At 35.8% G+C, this 27689-nt stretch overlaps 1 protein-coding gene across 1 annotated transcript in view; it reads left to right on the top strand.

Moving 5' to 3' along the window:
• PCDH15 (protocadherin related 15) overlaps positions 1–27689 on the top strand; it is a 791018-nt gene that overhangs the window by 678129 nt on the left and 85200 nt on the right. Inside the window, exon 25 of the mRNA XM_026454840.1 lies at positions 12159–12286. Coding sequence (XP_026310625.1) covers positions 12159–12286 — 128 coding nt within the window. The remainder of the gene's footprint in view (positions 1–12158; positions 12287–27689) is intronic.

Here is a 27689-nt window from a genome sequence, read left to right as displayed (position 1 = left end):
TTTTTTTTTATATATACTTTAAGTTTAGGGCACATGTGCACAACGTGTAGGTTTGTTACTAGGGTATACATGTGCCATGTTGGTTTGCTACACCCATTAACTCAACATTTACATTAGGTATTTCTCCTAATGCTATCCCTCTACCAGCCCCCAACCCCATGACAGGCCCTGGCGTGTGATGTTTCCTGTCCTATGTCCACGTGTTCTCATTGTTCAATTCCCACCTATGAGTGAGAACATGTGGTGTTTGATTTTCTGTCCTTGTGATAGTTTGCTGAGAATGATGGTTTCCAGCTTCATCCATGTCCCTGCAAAGGACATGAACTCATCCTTTTTTATGGCTGCATAGTATTCCATAAAGTATGGTATATATATGCCACATTTTTTTAATCCAGTCTATCATTGATGGACATTTGAGTGAGTTCTAAGTCTTTGCTATTGTGAATAGTGCCGCAATAAACATACATGTGCGTGTGTCTTTATAGTAGCATGATTTATAATCCTTTGGGTATATACCCAGTAATGGGATCACTGGGTCAAATGGTATTTCTAGCTCTAGATCCTTGAGGAATTGCCACACTGTCTTCCACAATGGTTAAACTAGTTTAAACTCCCCCCAACAGTGTAAAAACATTCCTATTTCTCCACATCCTCTCTAGCATCTGTTGTTTCCTGACTTTTTAATGATTGCCATTCTAACTGGTGTGAGATGGTATCTCATTGTGGTTTTGATTTGCATTTCTCTGATGACCAGTGATGATGAGCATGTTTTCATGTCTCTGTTGGCTGCATAAGTGTCTTCTTTTGAAAAGTGTCTGTTCATATCCGTTACCTACTTTTTGATGGGGTTGTTTGATTTTTTCTTATAAATTTGTTTAAGTTCTTTGTAGATTCTGGATATTAGCCCTTTGTCAGATGGGTGGATTGCAAAAAATTTTTCCTATTTTGTAGGTTGCCTTTTCACTCTGATGGTAGTTTCTTTTGCCATGCAGAAGCTCTTTATTTTAATTAGATCTCATTTGTCTATTGTGGCTTTTGGTGTTTTAGTCATGAAGTCCTTGCCCATGCCTATATCCTGAATGGTATTGCCCCAGTTTCTTCTAGGGTTTTTTATGGTTTTAGGTCTAACATTTAAGTCTTTAATCCATCTTGAATTAATTTTTGTGTAAGGTGTAGGGAAGGGATCCAGTTTCAGCTTTTTACATATGGCTAGCCAGTTTTCACAGCACCATTTATTAAATAGGGAATCCTTTCCCCATTTCTTGTTTTTCTCAGGTTTGTCAAAGATCAGATGGTTCTAGATGTGTAGTGTTATTTCTGAGGCCTCTGTTTTGTTCCATTAATCTATACCTCTGTTTTGGTACCAGTACCATGCTGTTTTGGTTGCTGTATCTTTGTAGTAGTTTGAAGTCAGGTAGTGTGATGCCTCCAGCTTTGTTCTTTTTGCTTAGGATTGTCTGGTCTATGCGGGCTCTTTTTTGGTTCCATATGAACTTTAAAGTTTTTTTTTTTTTTTTTTTTTTTTCCAATTCTGTGAATAAAGTCATTGGTAGCTTGATGGGGATGGCATTGAATCTGTAAATTACCTTGGGCAGTGTGGCCATTTTCATGATATTGATTCTTCCTATCCATGAGTATGGAATGTTCTTCCATTTGTTTCTGTCCTCTTTTATTTTGTTGAGCAGGGGTTTGTAGCTCTCCTTGAAGAGGTCCTTCACATCCCTTGAAAGTTGGATTCTTAAGTATTTTATTCTCTTTGTAGCAATTGCTAATGGGAGTTCACTCATGATTTGGCTCTCTGTTTGTCTGTTATTGGTGTATAGGAATGCTTGTGATTTTTGCACATTGACTTTTGTATCCTGAGACTTTGCTGAAGTTCTTATCAGCTAAAGGAGATTTTGGGCTGAGACGATGGGGTTTTCTAAACATACAATCATGTCATCTGCAAACAGGGACTGTTTGACTTCCTCTTTTCCTAATCAAATACCCTTTATTTCTTTCTTCTGCCTGATTGCACTGGCCAGAACTTCCAACACTATGTTGAATAGGAGTGGTGAGAAAGGGCATCCCTGTCTTGTGCCAGTTTTCAAAGGGAATGCTTCCAGTTTGTGCCCACTCAGTAAGATACTGGCTATGGGTTTGTCAGAAATACCTGTTATTATTTTGAGATATGTTCCATTAATACCTAGTTTATTGGGAGTTTTTAGCATGAAGCGCTGTTGAATTTTGTCAAAGGCCTTTTCTGCATCTATTGAGAAAATCATGTGGCTTTTGCCATTGGTTCTGTTTATGTGATGGATTATGTTTATTCATTTGTGTATGTTGAACCAGCCTTGCATCCCATGGATGAAGCTTACTTGATCTTGGTGGATAAGCTTTTTGGTGTGCTGCTGGATTCAGTTTGCTGGTATTTTATTGAGGATTTTTACATCAGTGTTCATCAGGGATATTGGTCTAAAATTCTCTTTTTTTGTTGTTGTGTTTCTGCCCGGCTTTGGTGTCAGGTTGATGCTGGCCTCATAAAATGAGTTACAGCGGATTCCCTCTTTTTCTATTGATTGGAATAGTTTCGGAAGGAAAGTAGCAGCTGCTCTTTGTACCTCTAGTAGACTTTGGCCGTGAATCCGTCTGGTCCTGGACATTTTTTGGGTTGGTAGGGTATTAATTATTGCCTCAATTCCAGAGCCTGTTATTGGTTTATTCAGAGATTCAACTTCTTCCTGATTTAGTCTTGGGAGGATGTAAGACTTTATTGGTCTTGCTAGCAGTCTATCAATTTTGTTGATCTTTTCAAAACACCAGCTCCTGGATTCATTGAGTTTTTGAAGGGTTTTTTGTGTCTCTATCTCCTTCAGTTCTGCTCTGATCTTAGTTACTTTTTACCTTCTGCTAACATTTGAATTTGTTTGCTCTTGCTTCTCTAGTTCTTTTAATCATGATGTTAGGGTGTCGATTTTAGATCTTTCCTATTTTCTCTTGGGGGCATTTAGTCCTATAAATTTCCCTCCACACACTGCTTTAAATGTGTCCCAGAGATTCTGGTAGGTTGTGTTTTTGTTCTCATTGGTTTCAAAGAACATCTTTATTTCTGCCTTCATTTCATTATTTACCCAGTAGTCATTCAGGAGCATGTTTTTTGGTTTCCAAGTAGTTGTGTGGTTTTGAGTGAGTTTCTTAATCCTGAATTCTAATTTGATTGCACTGTGGTCAGAGAGACAGTTTGTTGTGATTTCTGTTCTTTTACATTTGCTGAGGAGTGCTTTACTTCTAACTATGTGGTCAGTTTTAGAATAAGAATATCTTTGTGGTGTTCTCTGTACTTCCTGAATTTGAATGTTGGCCTGCCTTGCTAGGTTGGGAAAGTTCTCCTGGATAATATCCTGAAGAGTGTTTTCCAACTTGGTTCCATTCTCTCCACCACTTTCAGGTACACCAATCAAATGTAGATTTGGTCTTTTCACATAGTCCTATATGTCTTGGAGGATTTGTTCGTTTCTTTTTACTCTTTTTTTTCTCTAAACTTCTCTTCTAGCTTTATTTCATTAACTTGATCTTCAATCACTGATACCCTTTCTTCCACTTGATCAAATTGGCTATTGAAGCTTGCGCATGTGTCACGTAGTTTCCTGCCATGGTTTTCAGCTCCATCAGATCATTTTAGGTCTTCTCTACACTGTTTCTTCTAGTTAACCACTCATTTAAAATTTTTTTAAGGTTTTTAGCTTCCTTGTGATGGATTCGAACATCCTCCTTTAGCTCAGATAAGTTTGTTATTACCGACCATCTGAAGCCTACTTCTATCAACTCATCAAAGTCATTCTCCATCCAGCTTTGTTCCGTTGCTGGCGAGGAGCTGTGGTCCTTTGGAGGAGAAGAGGTGTTCTGGTTTTTAGAATTTTCAGCTTTTCTGCTCTGGTTTCTCCCCATCTTTGTGGTTTTATCTGCCTTTGGTTTTTGATGTTGGTGACCTACAGATGGGGTTTTGGTGTGGATGGCCTTTTTGTTGATGTTGATGCTATTCCTTTCTGTTTGTTAGTTTTCCTTCTAACAGTCAGGTCCCTCAGCTGTAGGTCTGTTGGAGTTTGCTGAAGGTCCACTCCAAACTGTTTGCCTGGGTATTACCAGCGGAGGCTGCAGAACAGCAAATATTGCAGAACAGTAAATATTGCTGCCTGATCCTTCTTCTGGATGCTTTGTGCCAGAAGGCCACCCACCTGTATGAGGTGCCAGTCAGCTCCTGCTGGGAGGTGTCTCCTAGTTAGGCTACACAGGGGTAGGGACACACTTGAGGAGGCAGTCTGTCTGTTCTCAGAGCTCAAACATCATGCTGGGAGAACCACTACTCTCTTCAGAGCTGTCAGACCAGGACATTTAAGTCTGCAGAAGTTTCTGATGCCTTTTGTTCAGCTATGCCCTGCCCCCAGAAGTGGAGTCTACAGAAGCAGCAGGCCTTTTTGAGCTGTAGTGGGCTCCTCCCAGTTCGGGCTTCCCCAGCCACGTTGTTTACCTACTCAAGCCTCAGCAATGGTGAACACCCCTCCCCTGGCAGGCTGCTGCCTCGCATATGGATCTCAGACTGCTGTGCTAGCAGTGAGCAAGGCTCTGTAGGCATGGGACCCACCAAGCAGGTGCGGGTATAATCTCCTGGTGTGCCATTTGCTAAGACTGGAAAAGCACAGCATTTGAGCAGCAGCGTCCGTATTTACTGGTTACAATCTGCCATGGCTTCCCTTGGCTAGGAAAGGGAAATCCCCCGACCCCTCGTGCTTCCAAGGTGAGGCAATGTCCCTGCTTCGGCTCATCCTCCATGGGCTGCACCCTCTGTCCAACCAGTCCCATTGAGACAAATTAGGTACCTAAGTTAGAAGCTCAGAAATCACCCGTCTTCTGCACCAGTCATGCTGGGAGCTGCAGACTGGAGTTGTTCCTATTCAGCCATCTTGGAACAGGGATGTTTGTTGTTATGATTTTTAAATGCTTAAAAATCTGTTACCTAATTTAATTTACAGGAATAAAATAGAGCAATTTATTTTATTTAAGAGGACACTTGGGAGTAGTGAAGTGGTAGCAATTACAATTTAATTTAACATTTATTGAACACCTACTGTATTAGTCTGTTTTCACACTGCTATAAAGAAGTACCCGAGACTAGGTAATTTATAGAGAAAAGATATTTAATTGACTCACAGTTCCGCATGGCTGGGGAGGCCATGAGAAGTAAGTACATTCTTCACAAGGCAGCAGGAAAGAGAGAGTGAAGGGGGAAGCACCCCTTATAAAACCATCAGATTTCGTGCAAACTCACTACATGAGAACACACTGGGGAAATCTGCCCCCATGATCTGATCACCTCCCACCAGGTTCTTCCCTTGATATGTGAGGATTATAGTTCAAGATGAGATTTGGGTGGGGACACAGAGCCAAACCGTATCACCTACTATGTGGAAGTCACAATGCTTCCAGAATTAATTTACCCGTAAAGCATAAACAAAAATTGTCTTAAAAGAAAAACAGCATAAAAAATTGTGTGTTTTTAGAGTCAGGAACTGACTTCAATCTCTTGATACCAACAAATTAACAAATATAAATCTGATATTCCAGGCATTTAAAAAATTCTCTTCAATAGGACTGTTTGAAGACTCTATAAATCAGTTACCATGATATCAATTTAAAAAATCATTTAATGTGTTAGGCAAGAAGGATATATAACAATAAGAAAAAGACAGTCCTTTCCTTTAAGGTGTTGAGGAAAATATAGTCTAGTGTATGTTTTCTAATCAGACTAAACTCCTACATTCCCAAGTACAGGAATAAATATTTCTATAATGTATATTTGCCAGCAATGACTAAAGAAATGACTTGGAGTTAAGAATATTTTAAATGGAGAGAATGTCAGGAACAGAGGCCAGAAGGCAGTGGCAGGAGTAGAAGTAAACAGGCTTGAGCCCTTGACTTTATAGGACACAGTTAAAAAGAGTATAACCAATGTGTGATCAAATAATTACAGCATATATTGATAAATTCCACATTAAAGGCATGTACATGCATATGGATTGAGGAGGGTGTTACTATAGCTTTCTGGAAACTTTCCATTTTATCTTAACTCATCTAATTCCTCTTTCTCTTTTTGCTTAATTTGGGGTTTCTCAGCCTCATCACTAATGACATTTTGGGACAAATATTTTGTTTGTTTGGGATGAGGACCCATTCTGTTCATCACAGAACATTTCTCAGCATCCCTGACCTCTACTCATTTAATTCCAGTAGCACTACCTTCCCCTATCCACACAGTCATGACTATCAAAAATGGCTCTGGAGAAGCCAAATTGATCACAGTTGAGAACACTTTTAACTCATTGGCTTTCTATTCAGTAAGACTTTCTTCGAAAATCCAGTGCAGTGTAGGCACTAGATTAGTCATGTGCATAAATGAAATGGATTCATCTTGAGGATAATAGGGCCTTCCTAAAAAGAAAAAAATAACATCACAGTATTGATTATTAAAAGTAAGGGAAGGGAAAAAATCAAACTAAATTTGGTCTTAAAAATCATAGAGTCAAGTTGTGGTTAATAGGTATTTAAAATCACTCTTCTGAACTCCTTCTACCATGTTTAAATGTCTAAAATAGAACAGAAGAAATATTCAAGGAGGTATCTATACTAAGTCTTAAATTTTTCCCTGAGCTTGACTACATAAAAGTATTATTTTCTCTTTCTTTAAAACATTGCAAGAAGGTATCTCACATTTTCTTACCTCAGGAGTCATTTTTAAAACTTTTGGCTTACTAAAGCCAAATGTTCTGGCCAAAGAAAAGATTGTCCCATAGAAAACTGGAGAAAAAAATTAATAACGGAAGAAAAATAAGGCAGGGTGCCCCAAAGCACACAGAAAAATTATAATGTCTCTTAACCAAAACACTTTCCAAATAACTCTTTAGCCTAGTTTGTAATTTATTTCATTGTTTTTGGTTCTCTTTCCAATACTTGCATTGTTTAGATGAGTCAGAAGGGAGACTGGAGGAGAATACTAGGATATTAGGCATGCATGTTGGTCCCCTAACATTTTTCAATCTGTTTTATCATAGTGCTTTCCTTTTTCTTTCTAGCATCTTTCTTTGTTTATATGTTTGATGTCTACATTAAATAAAGGATACGACATGGAAAAAAAGTTTTTGTAAATACTCAAGGAGATAAAAAACAGGCTATCTTAAAATAATTTAAATCAGAGTTGCTTCCAAGTTTCTACCTTGAAATAATCAGTATCCAAATCTGGTGGAAGAACATGGTACAGTCCTTAGTGGGGAAGCATGTGAGCCGAGGAAATTGATGATGTCATGTACATTGTGTATACATGAATAAAAAAATTGAAAATAATGCTGTTCTAGTGATTTAACTATAGGTGTACATTTATTTGCTTTTACTTTTTTACTGGCTAACATTTATTTTACATTCTTTAAGTAGAAACACTACAATTTCTTGTAATTATCCCAATGATTTCTCAAGTGGATGATCTAGTGACTTCTCCCCGAGACAAGGATCAAGCACATGACCCAAATTAGGACAGTCAGGTAATGTGTCCCCAGGGTATGATACTTAAGCCTAGTGGGTTGTTTTTTTGTTTGTTTAAAAAAAAAAAAAAAGAGGAAGAAGTAGGGTAAAAGAACATAGAAGAACAGAGTTTGCTGTTATTTCATCTGCAGAGAAAATCAAACATCTGCTGCTTTAAAGACTCTGCAACTTCCTGATTATTTTGTGGTACCAAAAGCCTTCTTTGGACTTCACTTTGATTTAGTGAGCTCCCTCATATCCTTCCAAGAGTTAACTTTTTGTTTCAGTTAATCATAATCTCATGATTATAATCAAAGAAAACTAACAAATTAATTGAATATCAACTTTTTTGTTCAGCAAAAATTAAGAAATGCTGTTAGAATAATATCTGAGGGGAAAAACTATCTACAAACTGAAGCATTATAGTACTAATAGATGTAGGAGATACAATTTCCATCTTTAAGAATATTAAAATCTAATAAGGATAAAATCATACTTATAACTAAATGCAATGTAAACTAAGCTCTGGAAAGGTTATTTATATAGAAAGAAACATTTTTAATACACTATAGCATTTCAAAGGAGGATACCTAACAACTGCCTAAAATTATCAAGGAGAAGGAAAAAAAAGAAGACTAGTCTATTTTACATTATGGAAAACAAAAATTAACAATTTTATTCTAAGCCACAAACTTAATTAAAACACCTTTTTCACAATTTTATATTTATTTTTGGTTGACTATTACAAACTATCCTACATAATTAGATATATAGCAAACATAATAAATTTCAAAATTCATGATACAGTATTGTTATAAATCACATTATAGCTGTTTCTCTGTTGTGAAAAGAACTAAATGATCATGGCTTTTTAAAATAAATAAATGAATGTATAAATTCTTTTAAGTCTAAACAATGTTTTTGAGTTTCTCTTTGTGTGCTGGTTGTGAAGTATTCTGGAATTTAGTATTGTATAGTCATTAATTTTCGTATAAATAAATATCATTTAATTAAAATATTATAATTAAGTATAATCATCTCTCCCCATTATGTTCAGGTTATATAATAATATTTTGGGTTATCCATAGACCCTTTTCCCACAAACCACTTAATAACTGATACAGGCCACTGAATCAAAGGAGCTTTCATAGGAACAATTTGGTATTTGAATCTTAAACTTATATGCACAAAATATACATGTAAGTATGTAAAGTATGTATATGAATATACACATGATATTTTTAAGAATTGTTGGCCAGGCATGGTAGCTCATGTCTATATTCCCAGAACTTTGAGAGACTGAGGTGGGCGAATTACCTGAGGTCGGGAGTTCGAGACCAGCCTCACCAACATGGACAAATCCCGTCTCTACTGAAAAAAACACAAAAACTTAGCCGGCCATGGTGGCACATGCCTGTAGTCAAAGCTGCTCAGGAGGCTGCAGGAGAATCACTTGAATCCAAGAGGCAGAGGTTGTGGTGAGCCAAGATTGCGCCATTGCATTTTAGCCTGTGCAACAAGAGTCAAACTCCATCTCAAAAAAAAAAAAGAATTGTTAGTACTTATTAATCAGACATATGAACACACCTAAATAAATACCTGACTTACAAAAGAAAGCCCCTTAGCTTTCAGTAAACCAGGGCCAAATAAAGTTATTCTTCTATAGACTATACCACCAAGTTACTTCCCTAGTCATAGACATTTTAAGGATATGGTGAAAAATTCACTACATATTAAAATGTATTTGTCAATTAAAAAAATGGATTAGTGTAGTATTGTTTGAAAAAAAATGAGTAATCTGATAACCCAAAATCATGAGTTTTAAGTCTTAAAGTTCTACCTGTAATAGAGTCCATGTATTTTATAATACCCTTCTTTATTCTCAAGACTTTGTAAAGTTTGTAGGTTTGCGTGCATACATGCGTGTGTGTGTGTGTGTGTGTGTGTGTCTGTGAGGGGTTTGGGATTGTGTATGTACACACACAATTACAGCCACAAAATTGCTTGCTCGCAATATCTATCAATGATAATAAAATTGAGAGAAGAGTAAAATAAAACCAAATAACCATGTTAGATTATTAAGAGCCTTATATTTTATGCTAAATGGTTTGATATAAATTGTTTATGTTTTGAAGATTATATATTTTTATATTTTATCTCACATAGTAGTAACCAGAGTAGCTAACACTGGCAGCCCCTCAAAAGTTACAATGAATGTTTACAAAGAAACAATTAAATGATAGAATGTACATATGAATGGTGGTTGAACATTTGCTTCAATGTATCCTATTTGTATTTTGTAATGTCTCTGTTAAATGTACATATGAGACCAGGCGCAGTGGCTCACACCTGTAATCCCAGCACTTTGGGAGGCCGAGGTGGGCGGATCACAAGATCAGGAGATGGAAACTATCCTGGCTAACGCGGTGAAACCCTGTCCCTACTAAAAATACAAAAAAATAGCTGAGTGCGGTGGTGAGCACCTGTAGTCCCACCTACTCGGAAGAGGGAGGCAGGAAAATAGTGTGAACCCAGGAGGTGGGGCTTGCAGTGAGCCGAAATTGTGCCACTGCACTCCAGCCTGGGCGTCGGAGCCAGACTCCATCTCAAAAAAAAAAAAAAAAAAAAAAAAAAATGTACCTATGAATGGTGGTTGTTGAGTTAACATTTGATTTAATGTATCCCATTTGTATATTTTGTAATATCTTTGTTATATCAGAATGCAGGACACAATAGAAAGACATGACAGGGGAGCAGATGATGTTTAATCACTCAGGTGAGACAACAACAGACTTAAGTATATGGGCAGCTGTGGAGCTGAGAGAAAAATGACACAATATATATTTATTATGCATTAATTTACCTGCTTATGAGGCTGACATGTAGGATTTGGTTACCATCCAGATATGAAGTTAGGGCTGGGAGGTAAGGGAAGAGATCATGACAAAGTTCTTGTTCTCTGCAAATTGTATAACATTTTAAATGACTCATCCCATTTAAAGAAGAAAATATACATCATCAGTATTTTTCTGAGACTTCTGTCATTCTAAGAGTTCTGAAAAGAAATAGCACATGTGAATTGTATATATTTCTGAATGAAAGGAAATAAGTGATTGGAAAGGTGATATATTCTAAAATTCCTCTTTTATTTTTAAATTTAGAGCTGTTAGCATTTTTTATTCTAGAGATAAAATTGGTCTGCTACTAAACTAAAAATGATTTCATTTTGGATGAATTCTGATTGGCTGACTAGGGTACAAGTCAGAGCCCTGGCACTGCAGGATAGAGAAGCATAATCTGCTATTAGCCCTACTTCCCTGCTGGTTCTCTTCTCTGTTGGGCTAGCATGGTTTTCCTCTTGATTCTACCTCTTCCAGGTCACAGATGACAAAAAGAGAAAAACTGAATGAGTATCAGCAGGATAGGAGCAAAATCATAGGGTTAACTCCTTGTTCTCTCTGACCTTTCCCAGGGCAACCAAAAAAGCAAACAAACAAACGAACAAACAAACAGACTATTTCTAAGTTCTTACTAATACAAGCTGTTCATTCATTAGTTTATTCAACAAATGCAAATGTATACCCATGATGTACCCTGCAAGTACACTGGGGTTAATTAGTTAAAATTGTACAGGAGACATTAAACACAGGTAAAACACCAAAATAAGGACATCCTTGATAAATAGTGTGTACATTAATTGCCATATATTTGATCATAACTGAAATGCATCAGAAAAGTTCACTTAGGTAATACATTAGCAATACTTATCTGACTTTATTTTTTTTATGAAATGAATAGCCAATTATTTCCCATTTTATTTGGTTTATAAGTTATTTTTATACATTACATTGTTTTGTAAAAGGTCATTTTTGGACTAGTGACAAGTACCACATTTCTCATTAAAGGTGTAATGATTTGAGGGAGGTTCTAACATGTGATGATGACATGTATCATTTATGGTACATTTACTGTTATTTAAATGGCAAAATGCAGCATTTATCTTATCTTCAGCTACATTGTTTTCAGTGAATGTTAGCCTCTAACACTGACAGTTTCCAAGGCATGATAAAACTTGTTTTCCATTTGTGGAAATAAACACCTCACCCAAATACTGTTACTTTTAGTCTTAAAATAAAAATGTTATAGTACAATTTTAAGCTAAAGAAATGCCATTGCTGATTTTATACTTAAGAATACATAAATATATATTCATATAGAGTTTATGACAGTTTCTATTATTTCATAACGGGTTTACATATTTGTGTCCCATTGGTATAACTGGTATTGTGTGTGAAGTGTCTGCGAACAAAAACAGTTGAATTGTTTCATTAAAATTAGCAGGGTGAAATGTTTTAGTGCCAAAGTAAATCAAGTAAAATGAATTACCAGGACATTGTAATTAAAAGAAGTAACAGCAACTTAACATTTTTATACCAGAAGCATCATTATCAGGGTCCCCTGAATTTGGGGGTACTAGGCATGCCATCTAGAAATGGCTTTTGATTTATTTTCAGTGTTTCCCAGAAAAAGTGCAGCAAGTATTTACTTCAGTACTTTTTTTCCCCCATGAATAACCACCAATAAAAAATGTATCATTTCTTGTCCTCCAGGCAATACGGCTAAAGTATACATTGAGATTCAGGATGAAAATAATCATCCCCCAGTGTTTCAGAAAAAATTCTACATTGGAGGTGTATCTGAAGATGCAAGAATGTTTACTTCTGTACTCAAAGTGAAGGTATGAGAAATTATGTTAATATACAGAACTAAAATAAAAGGAAAGCTTGGGTTTTGCAGATAAGCTGTAGCCCTATAGTTTGCATTAACTGCATACTTATGCTGTATAAATAAAAGCCTGAAACTTGGAGCTATATTAGTTTAGTTATCTAAACTCAATACAGATTATATCAGGTAAGTACTTAGCAACTTTTTTGAGTTTTATTTTACTATGAAAATGGTAACAAAATATTTATGATGTTTTACATTGAATAAGATGTTGAAATGTATATATTTTCTTAGTGGTTTGTATTCCTCCAGTAGGATAACTCAAAAGATTCTCAAAATGGAATCTCTAATGACAAATATTAAATTACCACTTCTAGTAGAAGAAATAGTGTAATAAATTAAGTAATGATTTTTTTTTCTGAAATAAATGTTTGAATTGTAAGTGCCGATTGAGTGAAAGTAAAAAAATAACACTACCAATTTTAGTACTTTACTAAAAGTTACAAAGATCTTGATGTCTCAGAAAATGTTGGCTTGCTTGGAATTTCAAAAATGCAGTATCTAAGACCAAAGTAGTAAATTTTTCAATTTTTTTCTTTATTTGTCATCAAATGTTTATTAATAATGACTATAATTGTTTATAATCAAATGTTTATGACTATTTCAAATCAACTGTGCATTACTAATGTTTTATTATTAAGAAAAAATTTTAAAGATTGCATTTTACTGAGGAAAAAGTTTAGATGCCAAACATTTTGGATTCTCAATTGCAGAGTTAATTTTGGACAGCATTTCAATGGTTAACTTGTAAATAGCTGTAAATTGCACATAAAACCTAAACATCTCTGGCAAATCTAGCTTTTGATTGCCTCTAGTTTTGCACATGAGTAATTGCCTTTATTTTCCTATTACCAGGAGCATCATGATTAGAGCTCTTCTTACGTGTAGTTTTATCACCTCACTCTCAGTAAGAAAAAAATTCAACCTAATTGTGTTGGGCTTGCAAAATAGCCCTTCCACTATGCCAAGTACAGACCCCTGATCTGAATCAGCAGTTTAACTAAAAGTAGTCCACAAATCTGTCACTCATTATATTTAATTTATGTTGTTATCCACAAGTAAGCATCCTTTGTAGCTGATTTTTCTCATTTTGTATTTTAGTCTCATTAACTCTTAATTGATTTAGTTCTATCATTTAGTCAAATATGTTTGAGTACCTATAATGTGCTAAACACTGTTCTAGAAGTTGGATATAGAGCAATTGAAGAAGCAAACAAACAATCAAAGTTTCCACCTGAGTAATGCAGTCAAACTAGTTGAAGAAATGAATAGATCAGTAAGTTATGTAGTGATAAATTCTAAGGGGAAAAAAAGATTGACAAGGGAAGAATGAGAGTGGTGCTATTTTAGATAATAAAGTCAAGATAGTTCTTTTGGGATAAAACTGAAACAGTTACCTGAATAAAGCAAAAGATCAAAACTTGTGGATTCTTAAGTGAGCAGCATTCTGGGATTTCTTTGTAAAGCCCTAAAGGTAGACAGGGAGCTGGAGGCTAGTGTGAATGAAAAAGTCTGATAGGAAATGAGATCAGAAATGGACCTGGGGCTAGAATATGGTGTTTGTCCTAGGTGTGTTGGAAAGAAAGCTTTTGAATGATTTAAACAGTTATGACATAATCCAATATAAAAAGATTATTGTAGATGTTGTGCAGGGAGGATGTTGGGAATGGGTAACACAGTGTTTTGGACAAGTAGAGTTAAATGCATGACAAGTCCAGGCAAAATTTGACAGTAGGTTGAATGATGTTGATAGGCTAGAGACCTTGAGAAGGGGGTTAAAATATAGAACATATAGGATTTGCTGATGAATTATACAGGGGACATTAGGAAAAATCAAGAATAACTTGGTGTTTTATGTCCTAAACAGATCCCCATATCTCCTCCACTGCCTATTGTGATGGCAGTAATCAAGGTTCATGAGGCTTTTTCAGTACAAAAACCTAATTCTTGGCAAGGCAGTTACAAATGCTGACCTAGACTTGAGAGCAAAAAAAGGGGTCAAGATGAAATCACCCAGAAAATGGGTTTGACAAAAAAATCCAAAGACTAAGCTTTGGGAACTTCAGCACTTACAGATCAGGAGAAGAAGGGTGTGGGGATACTGAGATGTCGCTGCCATGAGGTGGCAGGAATACGGGGAAAATGCAAGGCCCCGGAACCATGGAAAGAACAAGACTGATAAAAGAGAATTATTGACTGTCAAATGCTACTGTGATTAGAATGTCATTGTGGATTTCTACATCACCACTTATGCTACTAATCCTATAGTGTGATGTAGGAAAAAAAGATAAGCCAAATGTTAAACTAGTCCACTAATAAAGGAGATTACTCAAAAGGCATGTGATGACTATACCAAGGAAATTTAATGGGTGGCATTATCTGATGTCATTCACTTCAGAGGAATTGGTACTGAGTGTCAAAGGAGTCAGAAGGATGCTTGCCCTGCACTCCTAGGCTCTGTGCTATGTAAATTATGGGAGTCACTACTGGGAGATCTACAGAAAGCAGCATCTTTTGTCAAGGAGGGGTATAGGGAGAAAGAAGGAATCAAAAAGTATAGGTAACACTAACAGGGAAAGTTGAATATTTAGGGGATTTTGTTGATGATGGACTGTGATTTCCAAGGAATTCTGAGGAAAGTTTGGTAGTAGGGTCAAAGTCCAGTGAGATACTGAGTCTTAATAAGGTGCGTAAAGACATTGCATTGAAAGAAGCATCTGGGTGGGGAGATACGCCCTCTACAGTATGCATGGACTTCTTGTGATGAGGTATACAGTGATGGGAGTGATTGTGTCTCCAGACGACTGAGAACTCTAAGGAACCCACCCCCTCCTTCAAGCAATCAGTGGGTTATTCAGGATAGGGAAAGGGGTCCTTTCTAGGAAACCAACTTCATGCAATATAATATACTAGGTACTTTATGCAAGAGTCAGAGAAAGAAGTGAGAAAGAGAGGCAGAGAGAGCGGGGGAGAGAGAGACAGAGAGAAGAAAAGTTTAGTAATGTGTTGATGCAAGCGTATGCTATAATAATAAAGTCAAGTAGGAGAGCACAAATTGTCATGTGGATTCAAAGGAAGAAAACATCTCAGTTGGTGAATGAACATAAAGGTTTCCTGGAGGAAGAATTTAAGACTAGCACTGAAGGGTGGTTAGATTTTTTTTTTTTTTTTTTTCAAAGTGAAATCTATATGACGAAGACAGTCTAAGTAGACAAAACAAACAAAGTAAGCCAAAACCCAGAAGAAGCAAAGTGCAGAGCATATTTGAGTGATAGGAGGCAAGGGATTTAGGAGAGGATGGCAGTAATAAATCCTTAGTGTTTAACAATTCCATTTGCTGCCTTTAGCCTTGAAGCCTGGAATCTTCTCCTTTCCAGAATTTAATCAGAGCATGAGTTAAGCAGTTCTTCTCATTTTATACTTAGAGCAACAAAAATATTAATGGAAACAGCAATGAATCAGGGCCAGCTCATCTGTGGTGTTTGAAAGAAGGAAAGATGATTTTAAAAATGGGAAGTAGCCCGTGATTGTGAAAGAGGTGTTTCTACCAATTGCTATATAATATTAGGTAATGGTAGATCATCTACCATGCTAGCAAGTTTGTTTTTGTGTTTTGTTTTGTTTTGTTTTTGGTCCATGACATAATGCAGAATGATAAAAGTTAAATGTAAATGTGTACTTTGTGTAAGAAGGGAAAGAAGAATTGTTACATAGAATAGGATTGACAAAGTAAGAGAAGACTTTGAAATAGCAATGAATAAGGCTATACTAGCTTATAAGATGAGTAGTGAATTTGGGGCATTATTTTTAAAATATGCTACAGGTAAAGTGACACAATAAAACCATCGTAGAAATGAAATATCCAATATAAGTAATAATATGGTAAAAAACAGTTGTACATCTGCTCTGAAGGGGTATACCTAATATACTTAAAAACTTGTTCTTAGTTCATTTTTTAAAGAAAACATATACTATGTTCCTACCCTGTACTGAAAATATGGAAGCAGACAAAATAGACTCTCTCTTCTCTTACAGAAGCCACATTCTAGTAAACTAGACCCCTCCCCCCAAAAAAGTAAATAAATAAAAACATGTTATAATTAAATCTAGATGGACAAAATACCTAATATAGTTTCAATTCACATTTACACTATACGGAGTGGAAAATAATATAATTATCTGAAATTTAGGTGAAGGTAAGTTTTAAATTATTCTGTTTGTACCCCTGAGTTAATTTAAGTGAAGTCTCCTTGGATTTTGTGTACTCACTTTATCTGAGTATAGTAGACACCATTAGTTGGCCATTTCTCCTTCCTCATGTTTTAACAGAAGTTCAGTTTTATTTAGGCATTATTTTTGGGGATCATGTACTTCAGGGGAAGTGAAGCCTATTCCAAGGTGGTGAAAAATGACTGGTCAGAGCCAATCATTCCTGTCCCGTTATCTTTGCAAATGATTGGTTTGCACGTCGATATGTGAGTCATTTTTGAGCAGTTATTGTTAAGGGAGGTCTCCTGAGGATTTTCTAGGACAAAGACATATAAAGACATGTAGATATTGGATTTCTGGCTCAATAATTTGAATGCTCATGTCACATTTAAGTACATGAATTGTATCAAAAGTGCACAGAACAAAAAAAGTTATCTGAGAAGATCTATATTTACTATGGTTTCATGCTGGGTATCTATGTCACAACTGGTTCTTCCAAGTTGACTTTTGTTAGTGACAAGTAATCAGTCATTTTAATTATGAGGAGTGCAAAAAGAAAATCCAATGGTAATTTTTTTTCTTTAGTCTTTAATCCAAGTAGTTAACATCAGTTAAAATGTCACTTTTAGTATATACTTAAAATAATTGATAGTAAGGACTTGATAAGGTATTTGTACACCTATGTTCATAGAAGTGCTATTTACAACAACTGAAAAGTAGAAACAACCCATACAGCTGGGCGCTGTGGCTCACACCTGTAATCCCAACACTTTGGGAGGCCGAGGTGGGTGGATCACGAGGTCAGGAGATCAAGACCATCCTGGCTAACACAGTGAAACCCTGTCTCTACTAAAAATACAAAAAAAAAAAAAAAAAAAAAAAATAGCCTTGTGTGGTAGTGGAGACCTGTAGTCCCAGCTACTTGGGAGGCTGAGGCAGGAGAATGGCATGAACCCGGGAGCCGGAGCTTGCAGTGAGCTGGGATTGCGCCACTGCACTCCAGTCTGGGCGACAGAGTGAGACTCCATCTCAAAAAAAAAAAAAAAAAAAAAAAAAACCATATGTTCATCTATAGATGAATGCATAAACAAAATGTGATGTACACATACAATGGAATATTATTTAGTCCTAAAGGGAAATAAATTATAACATATGTTACATTATGGATTAATGAGGACATAATGCTCTGTGATATAACCTAGACATGGACAAATATTGTATAACTCCTCTTACATGAGGTTCCTAGAGTAGGCAAATTCATAAAGACAGAAAGCAGAATGTTGGCTGCCAGGGGTTAGGGGTGGAGTGGGGGGAGGTAAACGGGAAGCTATTGTTTAATGGCTACTCTGTTGCCCTTTGGGAAGAAGAAGACGTTTTGAGCATGAATGGCAGTGATATTTGCAGAACAATGTGAATACATTTAATGTCACTAAACTGTACACTGAAAAGTGGTTGGAATATTAAGTTTTGTGTCATGTGCATTTTACCACAATAAAGAAAAATTTCCAAGAGGAGAGAAGGCATCACTTTTATTGAAAGAATGTGAAAACTTATTTTTCAAACTATTTTTAATTGGTATTCATTCTTTTGAAGCTCTTATGAATGTGAAGCTTATGTCCAAATTCAGAAGTAAGGATTTATATTAGTCAATTTATTTTTCTTGACTATGTACTGTGTTTTTAAGCAGCTTGTTTCATAAGACACCAGTTGCAACAGTATGGCAGTGATGCTCATTGTGGAAACATGCTAATCCTTTCAGCCTGCCAGGTGGCCATATCAGAATCTGCATTACCTTGTAAGTTGAAAAAGCCTCCCCACAATTCTGAGTCCTCCTTCTCTAGGGCAGGCCAGTAGTTGAACATCATTAACTGAAATGTCCTATACCAGCGGTCCGCAACTTTTTGGCATTAGGGACCGGTTTTGTGGAAGACAATTTTTCACAGACAGGAGTGGAGAGGGGATGGTTTGAGGATGATTGAAGTGCATCACATTTAGTGTGCACTTTATTTATATTATTATTACATTGTAATACAAAATGAAATAATGATAAAACCCACCATAATGTAGAATCAGTGGAAGCCTGATCTTGTTTTTCTGAAACCAGATGGTCCCATCTGGGTGTGATGAGAGACAGTGACAGATCATCAGGCATTAGGTTTCATAAGGAGTGTGCAACCTGGAACCCTCGCATGCGCAGCTCATGATAGGGTATGTGCTCCTGTAAGACCCAGATGCTGCCACTGGTCTGAAAGGAGAGAGATCAGGAGGTTAGGTGAGCCATGAAGAGTAGCTATTATTACAGATGAAGCTTCACTCAGTCACCCACCACTCACTTCCTTCTGCGTGGCCTGGTTCTTAACAGGTCATGGACCGGTAGTTGTCCATGGCCTGAGGGTTGGGGACCCCTGTCCTACACTAATGAAAAATGACTGATGAATATGGTTACATCAGAATAGCAAACTGCTGCAACAAGGGTGTTATAAATGACTGAGTGAAGCAATATGTTAAAAGCAAATACTTGCAACATCTATTAAAAAAAATATATCTCAAAGTAGCGGTATCCAGAACATAGAAAGAACTGTAAAAAAGCAACTATGTAGTCAACAGAAAAATAGAAAAAATGATGAATATTTGTAATATTTGTAATTTTTTGTGTGAAGTAGGAAAGTTTTAGCTAGGCCTTTGAATATTCACTTTTTGTTTCTCCTGGACTTTGAAGAAATGTTAATGGATAAATTTTCCCTAATTCATAATAATAACTGTGATTTAGTTGTCATTATTATTTTTCTGAGAACTGTGAAATGCCATTTATTTATTTTAGCCTACACTATTTAAATAAATAAATAAAATGAAGAATAAATACAATAATATCAATTAAAATAAAACAAGTAAATTAAAACATTGATTTATGCAGTAGATGCAGTTATTTCTTTTTTTCTTTTTTTTTTTTTTTTGAGACAGAGTCTCGCTCTGTCGCCCAGGTTGGAGTGCAGTGGCCGGATCTCAGCTCACCGCAATGTCTGCCTTCCGGGTTCACGCCATTCTCCTGCCTCAGCCTCCCGAGTAGCTGGCACTACAGGCGCCCACCACCTCGCCCGGCTAGTTTTTTGTATTTTTTAGTAGAGACGGGGTTTCACCATGTTAGCCAGGATGGTCTCGATCTCCTGACCTCGTGATCTGCCCGTCTCAGCCTCCCAAAGTGCTGGGATTACAGGCTTGAGCCACCGCGCCCGGCTGATGCAGTTATTTCTTATTGCACTTTTCGGAAAATTGAAGCTGGGTAAGGCTGGATAACTTTCCCAGTATTACTCAGTCAAATACCCAGTGAAGTTGGAATTTAAAGTTAGGTCTACCTTAGTTCAAGAATTTTTCTTGTAACCTCTTACATTGCTTCCCAGGAGAAATGAGGAGTAGAATCCTGCTATAAAATAAGAGAACATACTAATTTTCTGTGAAAAATTAGGAGACAAGTAAAAAGGCAACGAATTTATTTTCAACTCGAGATGACCTGTGTAAATTGTGATACCTGCTGTTAAGGTAACAAGTAAGATTTGATTTTAAAAACACTTTTCAAATTGTTAACTAACTTTTTTAGTTGATTGCATGTTGTCTTAACTGCAACAATAGCATTTATTGCAAATACGGGGAGATGCTAAATGTGATCAAGATTAATTTTAAAAATTCTGAATTACGTAGATATTTTCCAGAAGTTAATGCAGTAAGAATTAATCTCATTCTTTACAAGTTGCAAATGTGGAAAAACAGTGTCAGAAAAATTGAGTTATAATGTTGATTTGATCTCTACTGAAAGTTAAAAAGATTTTGAACATTGTATTGTTGAATTATTAAAGATGCCAAATTTAAGAAATTGATGGACTAAAAGAAAATAATATTGTGAAAAAGCAGCAAGAAAAAAAGACATCACTTAATGGCTGATAGTTTATTACATTTTCAAAATAAGCACAAATGGTGATGAGAGGTTTCAGCAGAGTGATGCCGTAGTAGCAAAAGTTATAGAAATGCACAAGGTTAACAATGTAGGGTAATACATAATGTTTTAGACAGAGGTTACGGCTCCTGGGGGCTCCTGGTCTCTAGCCCTATACTTGTTCACCTGGGTCTTAGGCAAAACATCTCCAGCACATTTCTGGATTTTTAATGTATTTCCCCCAAGTAGCATCTCTTTAATTTACAGAGAACATTGCATCACAGGAGCAATAAGTAACCTTCCCAACATGTGCAGCTAGTTGGGAGTGAGGCTACAATTTACAGCCTGGCATTCTGCTTCCGAGACCAAGCTCAACCATGTTTCCAGTGGAAGAGCACTGGACTGACATTCTAATCACTCCGATTCAGTTCTGGGTGTGCTCTTATCTCTCTGTGAGACTTTATGCTCCATCACTCTGCGCCACAGATGTCTTCTTACATAAATACTGCTTTAGAAGCAGGTTCTCGTTTAAAATCTTTAAGCTGATGGTTTGCTTATTTATATGTTATTTACTGTTACAATGTCAAGTGTCCTGTGACAACTGTTGTACTTGAGAACCACATTTTAGAGGTCAAACAGCATAGATTGCTTAGTTCTGAAATCCAAATCACCATTTTTGTTTTACACTATTTGTGGTTTATGTTACTTAAAAGCTAGTGAGTTATTTTGTGACAATTTTCTTCCTAGTTACATACAGAACAGATGTAAACAAGAACCAGCCAGAAGTAAAGGTCCCATAAAACACTAATTTTGGTTCCCCATTGCCAAGTATGAGGAACCTCTCTCATGGTTTCAAGGGACAGGTGTTTTCAGAAGGTCTTACTAATCACTGGTTTCCTTCCATCTATGGCCATACCACCCTCAATGCGCCCAATCTCGTCTGGTTTCCTTCATGTTTTGGCACAGTATTTGACCTTGTATAGTTTGTACTTTAAACTAAGCAAACACACGTAGGTGCCTGAGGGTGCATTGCCTTCTTGACTATGACCCTGTAACTGAATCACCATATGTCTAGTTTAGCACTTAAACCAATTAGACTGTTATCATTTATCTGCATGCATGATTCTCCTACTGGAATTTAAATTTCATTTAAGCAGACACTATGCTTTCCCACCAACTTAAAGACATTACATATTGTGCTTAACATTTCAAATTGATGTTTGTTTAAAATTTTATTTATTGATTTTAATTTAGTTTAACTTTATTTTATTTCAATAGTTTTTGGGTACAACAAACCCCCATGACACAAGTTTACCTATGTAGCAAACCTGCACTTGTACTCCTGGATTTTAAAAAAAAGGTTTAGCAAAAAAGTATTTTGGGGAGAACAAGTGGTTTTTGGTTACATGGATGAGTTCTTTAGAGAAGATTTCTGAGATTTTGGTGCACCTGTCATCTGAGTAGCACACACTGTACCCAATGTGTAGTCTTTTATCCCTTACCCTCCTCCCACTCTGTCCCCCGAGTCCCCGAAGTTCATTATATTATTCTTATGCCTTTGCATCCTCATAGCTTAGCTCCCACTTACAGATAAGAAGATACAGTATTTGGTTTTCCATTCCTGAGTTACTTCACTTAGAATCATGGCCTCCAACTCCATCCGGGTTGCTGTAAATGCCATTATTTCAATTGTTTTCATGGCTGATTAGTATTCAATGGTGTATGTATACCACATTTTCTTTATCCACTTATTGGTTGATGGGTATTTAGGCTGGTTCCAGAGTTTTTGCATTGAATTGCACTGCTATAAACGTGTGTGCAAGTACCTTTTTCATATGACTTCTTAAAATTTTATTTATTTATTTTTACATATACTCATGTCTTTTAACCTGCTTAACACATGTTGCATGAATGATCATTTCAAATTCATAAAGTATATTTGACATTAAACTCTTTTGGGTTGGTTACAACATAGAATAACATCACCCTGGACTTCCCTATGGATTTCACTTCTTGCCAAATTAGAAACTCAGACTTGATAATAACTTTATGAATGTTATGCATATGTCATAGTTTTACATTTATTTAACCTCACTGGTGATGTCAGATGTGAATTCTTTTTTTTTTTTTTTTTTCAGAACAACTGGACTATTTTTGTTACATGAACACAGGCTATATTGTACTTAATATTTTCCCTTTTTTTCCACTGAGTCTCAAAGTCAAATATTTGATCCATCTTTACCAATTTTAGAATATGAACGCAATACAAATTGTGGTATACTGACTTTCTCTGATTTCCTTTATGTATTTTACATTTATTCTCTGTCATCTTTTCTTTCAATTATTTTTAGATTATATCTTATATATTTTTAGAAAATCCTTCACATTTATTTTGAAATTCTGTGGAGCAGATGCACACAGATGATTATGAAAAATCTATTCTGTTTCTACACTCTATTCTGTATTTTATTTTTAAATAATATATCATTGTTAACTATAGTCACCATATTGTATAATATATCCCTTATTCTTCCTATATAATTGAAACTTTATATTCTGTTTCAAATAGTCTAATCCTGCATTTTCCTCTGTACAAGCTGAGAATCATGAAAAACATTACCAGTTCCTGATACATAGCATCTCTCCTTATTAGTCTGAACAAGTAAAACATTCTTGTTATGACTTTTTAATATAAGTGGACAAGATGAAGTCTATTTTTGTAGACATAAGTTGAGTATACAATGAAATAATTCTGCATATGTTTTACTCTTTTTCTTTCTTCATCCTTTCCACACAAATCAGTTTTTTATTGTAGAAGGAACATCAAAAGTATCATTCTCCTAGCAAACAATTTATGCCTGTTAATTTGAATGTAATTTAATTAAAAATTTCTTTAATTTTTGTTACTTATAATAGAAATAGGACTACTTTTCCCAGGCTATAATTGTCTGAAGAATGAGGAAAGTTTGGATATTTCAAAATAGATGAGGCCAGGCTCGATGGCTCACACCTGTAATCCCAGCACTTTGAGAGGCCTAGGCGGGTAGATCACGAGGTCAGGAGTTATTCAAGACCAGCCTGGCCAAGATGGTGAAACCCAGTCTCTGCTAAAAACGACAAAAAATTAACCAGGTGCACTGGCAGGCACCTGTAATCCCAGCTACTCGGGAGGCTGAGGCAGGAGAATTGCTAGAACCTGGGCGGCTGAGTTGTAGTGAGCCAAGATGCGCCACTGCACTCCAGCCTGAGCGACAGAATGAGACTCTGTCTCAAAAAAAAAAAAAAAAAAAGAAACACACACACACACACACACACAGATGAAAAGCAATTCTGATAGCTGGAAGCTGTTTGTTTGTTTGTTTGTTTTGGTTTTCTTTTTGTTTGTTTTCGTTTTGTTTTTATGGAGTGTTGCTCTGTCACTCAGGCTGGAGGGCAGTGGCTGCCTCAGCATCCCAAGTAGCTGAGATTACAGACTCAAGCCACCACACCCAACTAATTTTTTTTGTTTTTTCTTGTATTTTTATTAGAAACAGGGTTTCACCATGTTAGCCAGACTGGTCTCGAACACCTGAACTCAGGCAATCTGCCCGCCTCGGCCTCCCAAAGTGCTGGGATTACAGGCAGGAGATACCACGACCAGCCTGGAGACTTTTTTAAAGTAGAGAATTTAAGTACTTTTTTATGAATTTGAAGAGCCGTTGGACATGATACATGAAAACAAAGTAGTTTGTTTGGTAAATAGCCAAATCATTTTGCCTTTCCTAAACTTGCTGGTGGCTCATATATTTTAAAATTTGAGTGCACTCTAGCAGTATTAGAATTTTATTCAATGCCTGCATATCTCTCAGATGATTAAATGTGTACCAATTCAGGGCATGGGTATGGAATACTATTTTTGGAGGTAAGCTTGCATTTGTTTTTAGGAGGTTTTATACGTTTTAGAGTAGTGATGATTGTGTGTACTCCCCTATATTATGTTTCAAAGGCCATATCCTCCATCATCTGTAGAGACCTGTCAGGAATATTGACATTCGGTTCTCCCTTTGAAAACATCAGAATTTTTCTGAAAGTGAAGGCTGCATTGCAAGGCACAATCCAGAAGATAAATTGGGCAAATAAAAACTACTTTTGTCTGAAGATGTCCTGTAATTTCTTGAACCTCCATTTAACTTTGTGCTATACAGACCTGACATGGGAGATCTATAACATAAATATAAGAAAAAAATGAGGAAAATGAGTTTTTAAAAATGGTTTATTCATACTTCTATAAGTGTATCATAGTTTTGAATTGTCTATTAATATTTCCAATAATAACGGTAAAATACAAGAGTTCCTTAAAATGCGTTATGAAGAAAGTTTACTTCCAAATAAGCCATGAGAAATAAATGATTCTTCCTAGTAGTTTCAATTAATTTACCTTAAGGGAAACCAGCAGGCCTGGAGAGAGATTTTATGCGTAAAGAGAATACAATTTGCACTGGTTAGTTGTAAGTCACTGAAAATCTGAAAATTGCAGAGACTTTATAACATTTTTTTCTTTTTCTTTTTTCTTCAAAAACAGGCAATGAAATGCCTGGATTCACAAAAATGCATTCTAGTGAACAAAAATAATATCTAAACTAGGCATCCCCATCAAGTTGATCTAGAAACTTTATTTGATAACCACACTAGTTTTTATAAACATAATTCTCTCTTTAATAATGTTTCATTTTACTTGTTTCCAGGATTTTTCCCCCTAGACATTTATGGTCTCTTAGAATCAGAGTAATCTAGAAAAGGACAAAAGTCACTGAGGCTCACAGTAATTTGAAAGACTATCACCACCTGAAGCCAATAGACCCCAAGATATGTTGAATGCTGATACCAAAATAATTTTTTTGTTCTTTTTTTTGGGACAGTGTCTCACTCTGTCACCCAAGCTGGACATGCAGTAGTGCAATCTCAGCTCACTTCAACCTCTGCCTCTGGGTTCAAGCAATTCTCCTGCCTCAGCCTCCCAAGCAGCTGGGACTACAGCCATGTGCCACCATGCCTGGCTAATTTTTTGTATTTTTGGTAGAGATGGTGTTTCACCGTGTCATCCAGGATGGTCTTGATCGCCTGACCTTGTGATCTGCCTGCCTCGGCCTTCCAAAGTGTTGGGATTACAGGCATGAGCCGCTGTGCCCAGACTAAAAGAATATTTTTGATGTATTTTTTTTATTACAAACTGCATACGTAATGCAACCTGCATATGCAAAATCACTCAAATTCTAAGTGTGCAGCTAGATAAGTATTTACGAAGTGAACATGGTAGTGTAACCAGTGCCCAGGTCAAGAAATAGAACATTACCAGTTCCTGCTCCACATCCCCATAAGAATAACTAGTCTGACTTCCAACCATAAATATGTTTTTCTTGTTTATGAAATTTTTATAGACAGGAAAATTGTATTTTTTGGATTCATTTTCTCACACTATATTTGTGAGATTCATCTATGTTATTATTGCAGGTGGTAATAATTGATTCATTTTCATTGCTCTAGAGAATTTCTTTGTGCAAATATACTACAGTTAATATATCCTATATACTGTCCATATACGTTGTTTGGGGTTTCTTAATATTACAAATATACTGAGGAGTAGAAATTCTAGGTAAGGGGTTATTCATAAGTTCAGACTTAATAGATAATATCAAACTGTTTTCCAAAATATTTTACTAATTTATTTCCCCTCAGTAATATCTGAGAACTTCAGTTGCTTCACAATTTGATTTTGTCTTATGTTTTTTTTAGTCATTGTGATGAACATGTGGTGGTTTCTTGTGGTTCATTTACAATTCCCTACTAGTTAAGATAGTCAAATGTCTCTTCATATATTTTTTGCCAATATTTGTATCCTCTTTATGTGGCGACTATTTTGATCTCTTTCTAATGTTTTTCTCTGGAGATTCTGTTGTTTGTTTTGTTTTCTCATTAAGTCTTTAGAATTCTTTATATACTCTGGATTGCAGATCTTTATTCAATATATGTATTGGATATATCATCTCCCAAGGTATGGCTTGCATTTTCACCTCATTTATTTTGCTTTTTCATGAGCAGAAAAATTTAATACAATTTAATTTATTATTTTTTTCATGTTGAGCAACTTTTTGTCTTGTTTAAAAGCCTTTTGAGTAACACAAAAACATGAAGATGTTTTTGTTTATTTCCAACATGTTTGTTTCATATTTTATGTTTAGATTTACAGTCCATATGGAATTTTTTTGTGTGTTTGGAGTGATGTAGGAGATCAACTTTTTAAAAAAATTTCTCCTATGAATATTTAATTGACCAGCATCATTTTCTAAAGAGACCATTTTTTTCTCCAGTGTACTGACGTTTTCTCTCTGTTCTAAGTCAAATGGTCATGGATGTAAAGGCTGATTTCTGAATACTTTATTCTGTTTCATTGACCTGTTTGTCTTTGCATCATTCTGCTATCTGAATTACTATAGTTTTATAATATCTGATAGTGTAAGTCTCCTGCTTATTTTTTTGTCTTCAAAGTTTGTTGGCTTCTCTTGACACTCTCTGTGTGCTCATTACCAAATAATATTTAGAATCAGCTTATCAATTTCCACAGGTTATAAGTATATTTAACTTAACTACTAGGGAATTGAAAGTGAACCACAAGAAACCACCATATGTTCATCACAATCACTAAAAAAAAAAAATCAGACACAATCAAATTGTGAAGTGACTGAAGTTCTCAGATATTCCTAAGGGGATATAAATTAGTAAAACATTTTGGAAAACAGTTTGGTATTATCTATCTATTAAGTCTAAACTTATATATATCCCCTTACCTAGAATTTCTTCTCCTATGTAATTTGTAATACAAATTAGTAATATTAAGAAACCTAAAACAACTTATATGGAAAATACATATATATATACACATATATATATGTAATATGTTGGAATGTTTATTTGTATCCAATTGGTCTACAGATACATATTAAGGAGAATGTCAGCTATACAATATTGAGCAGAGATGAACATATTTTTGGTCAGTATTTGAATGAACCAGCAAAATCTCTTCTCTGAAGAAAAACTGCAGGAGTGGGTTGGGTTACAGGTTGGAGAAAAATATAATAGCCTTTTCTAAAACTATTCTCTTATTTCTTACAACCTGTGGTGTATGGCACTGCCAAATTAAGGTGTAGATGTCAAATTATTATAATATTTCTGTAGTTTTTAA

The sequence above is a fragment of the Piliocolobus tephrosceles genome, chromosome 9, assembly GCF_002776525.5.
Source record: "Piliocolobus tephrosceles isolate RC106 chromosome 9, ASM277652v3, whole genome shotgun sequence".
In the NCBI taxonomy this organism is placed as follows: domain Eukaryota; kingdom Metazoa; phylum Chordata; class Mammalia; order Primates; family Cercopithecidae; genus Piliocolobus; species Piliocolobus tephrosceles.
This window is presented reverse-complemented; position numbering and strand designations above follow the sequence as displayed.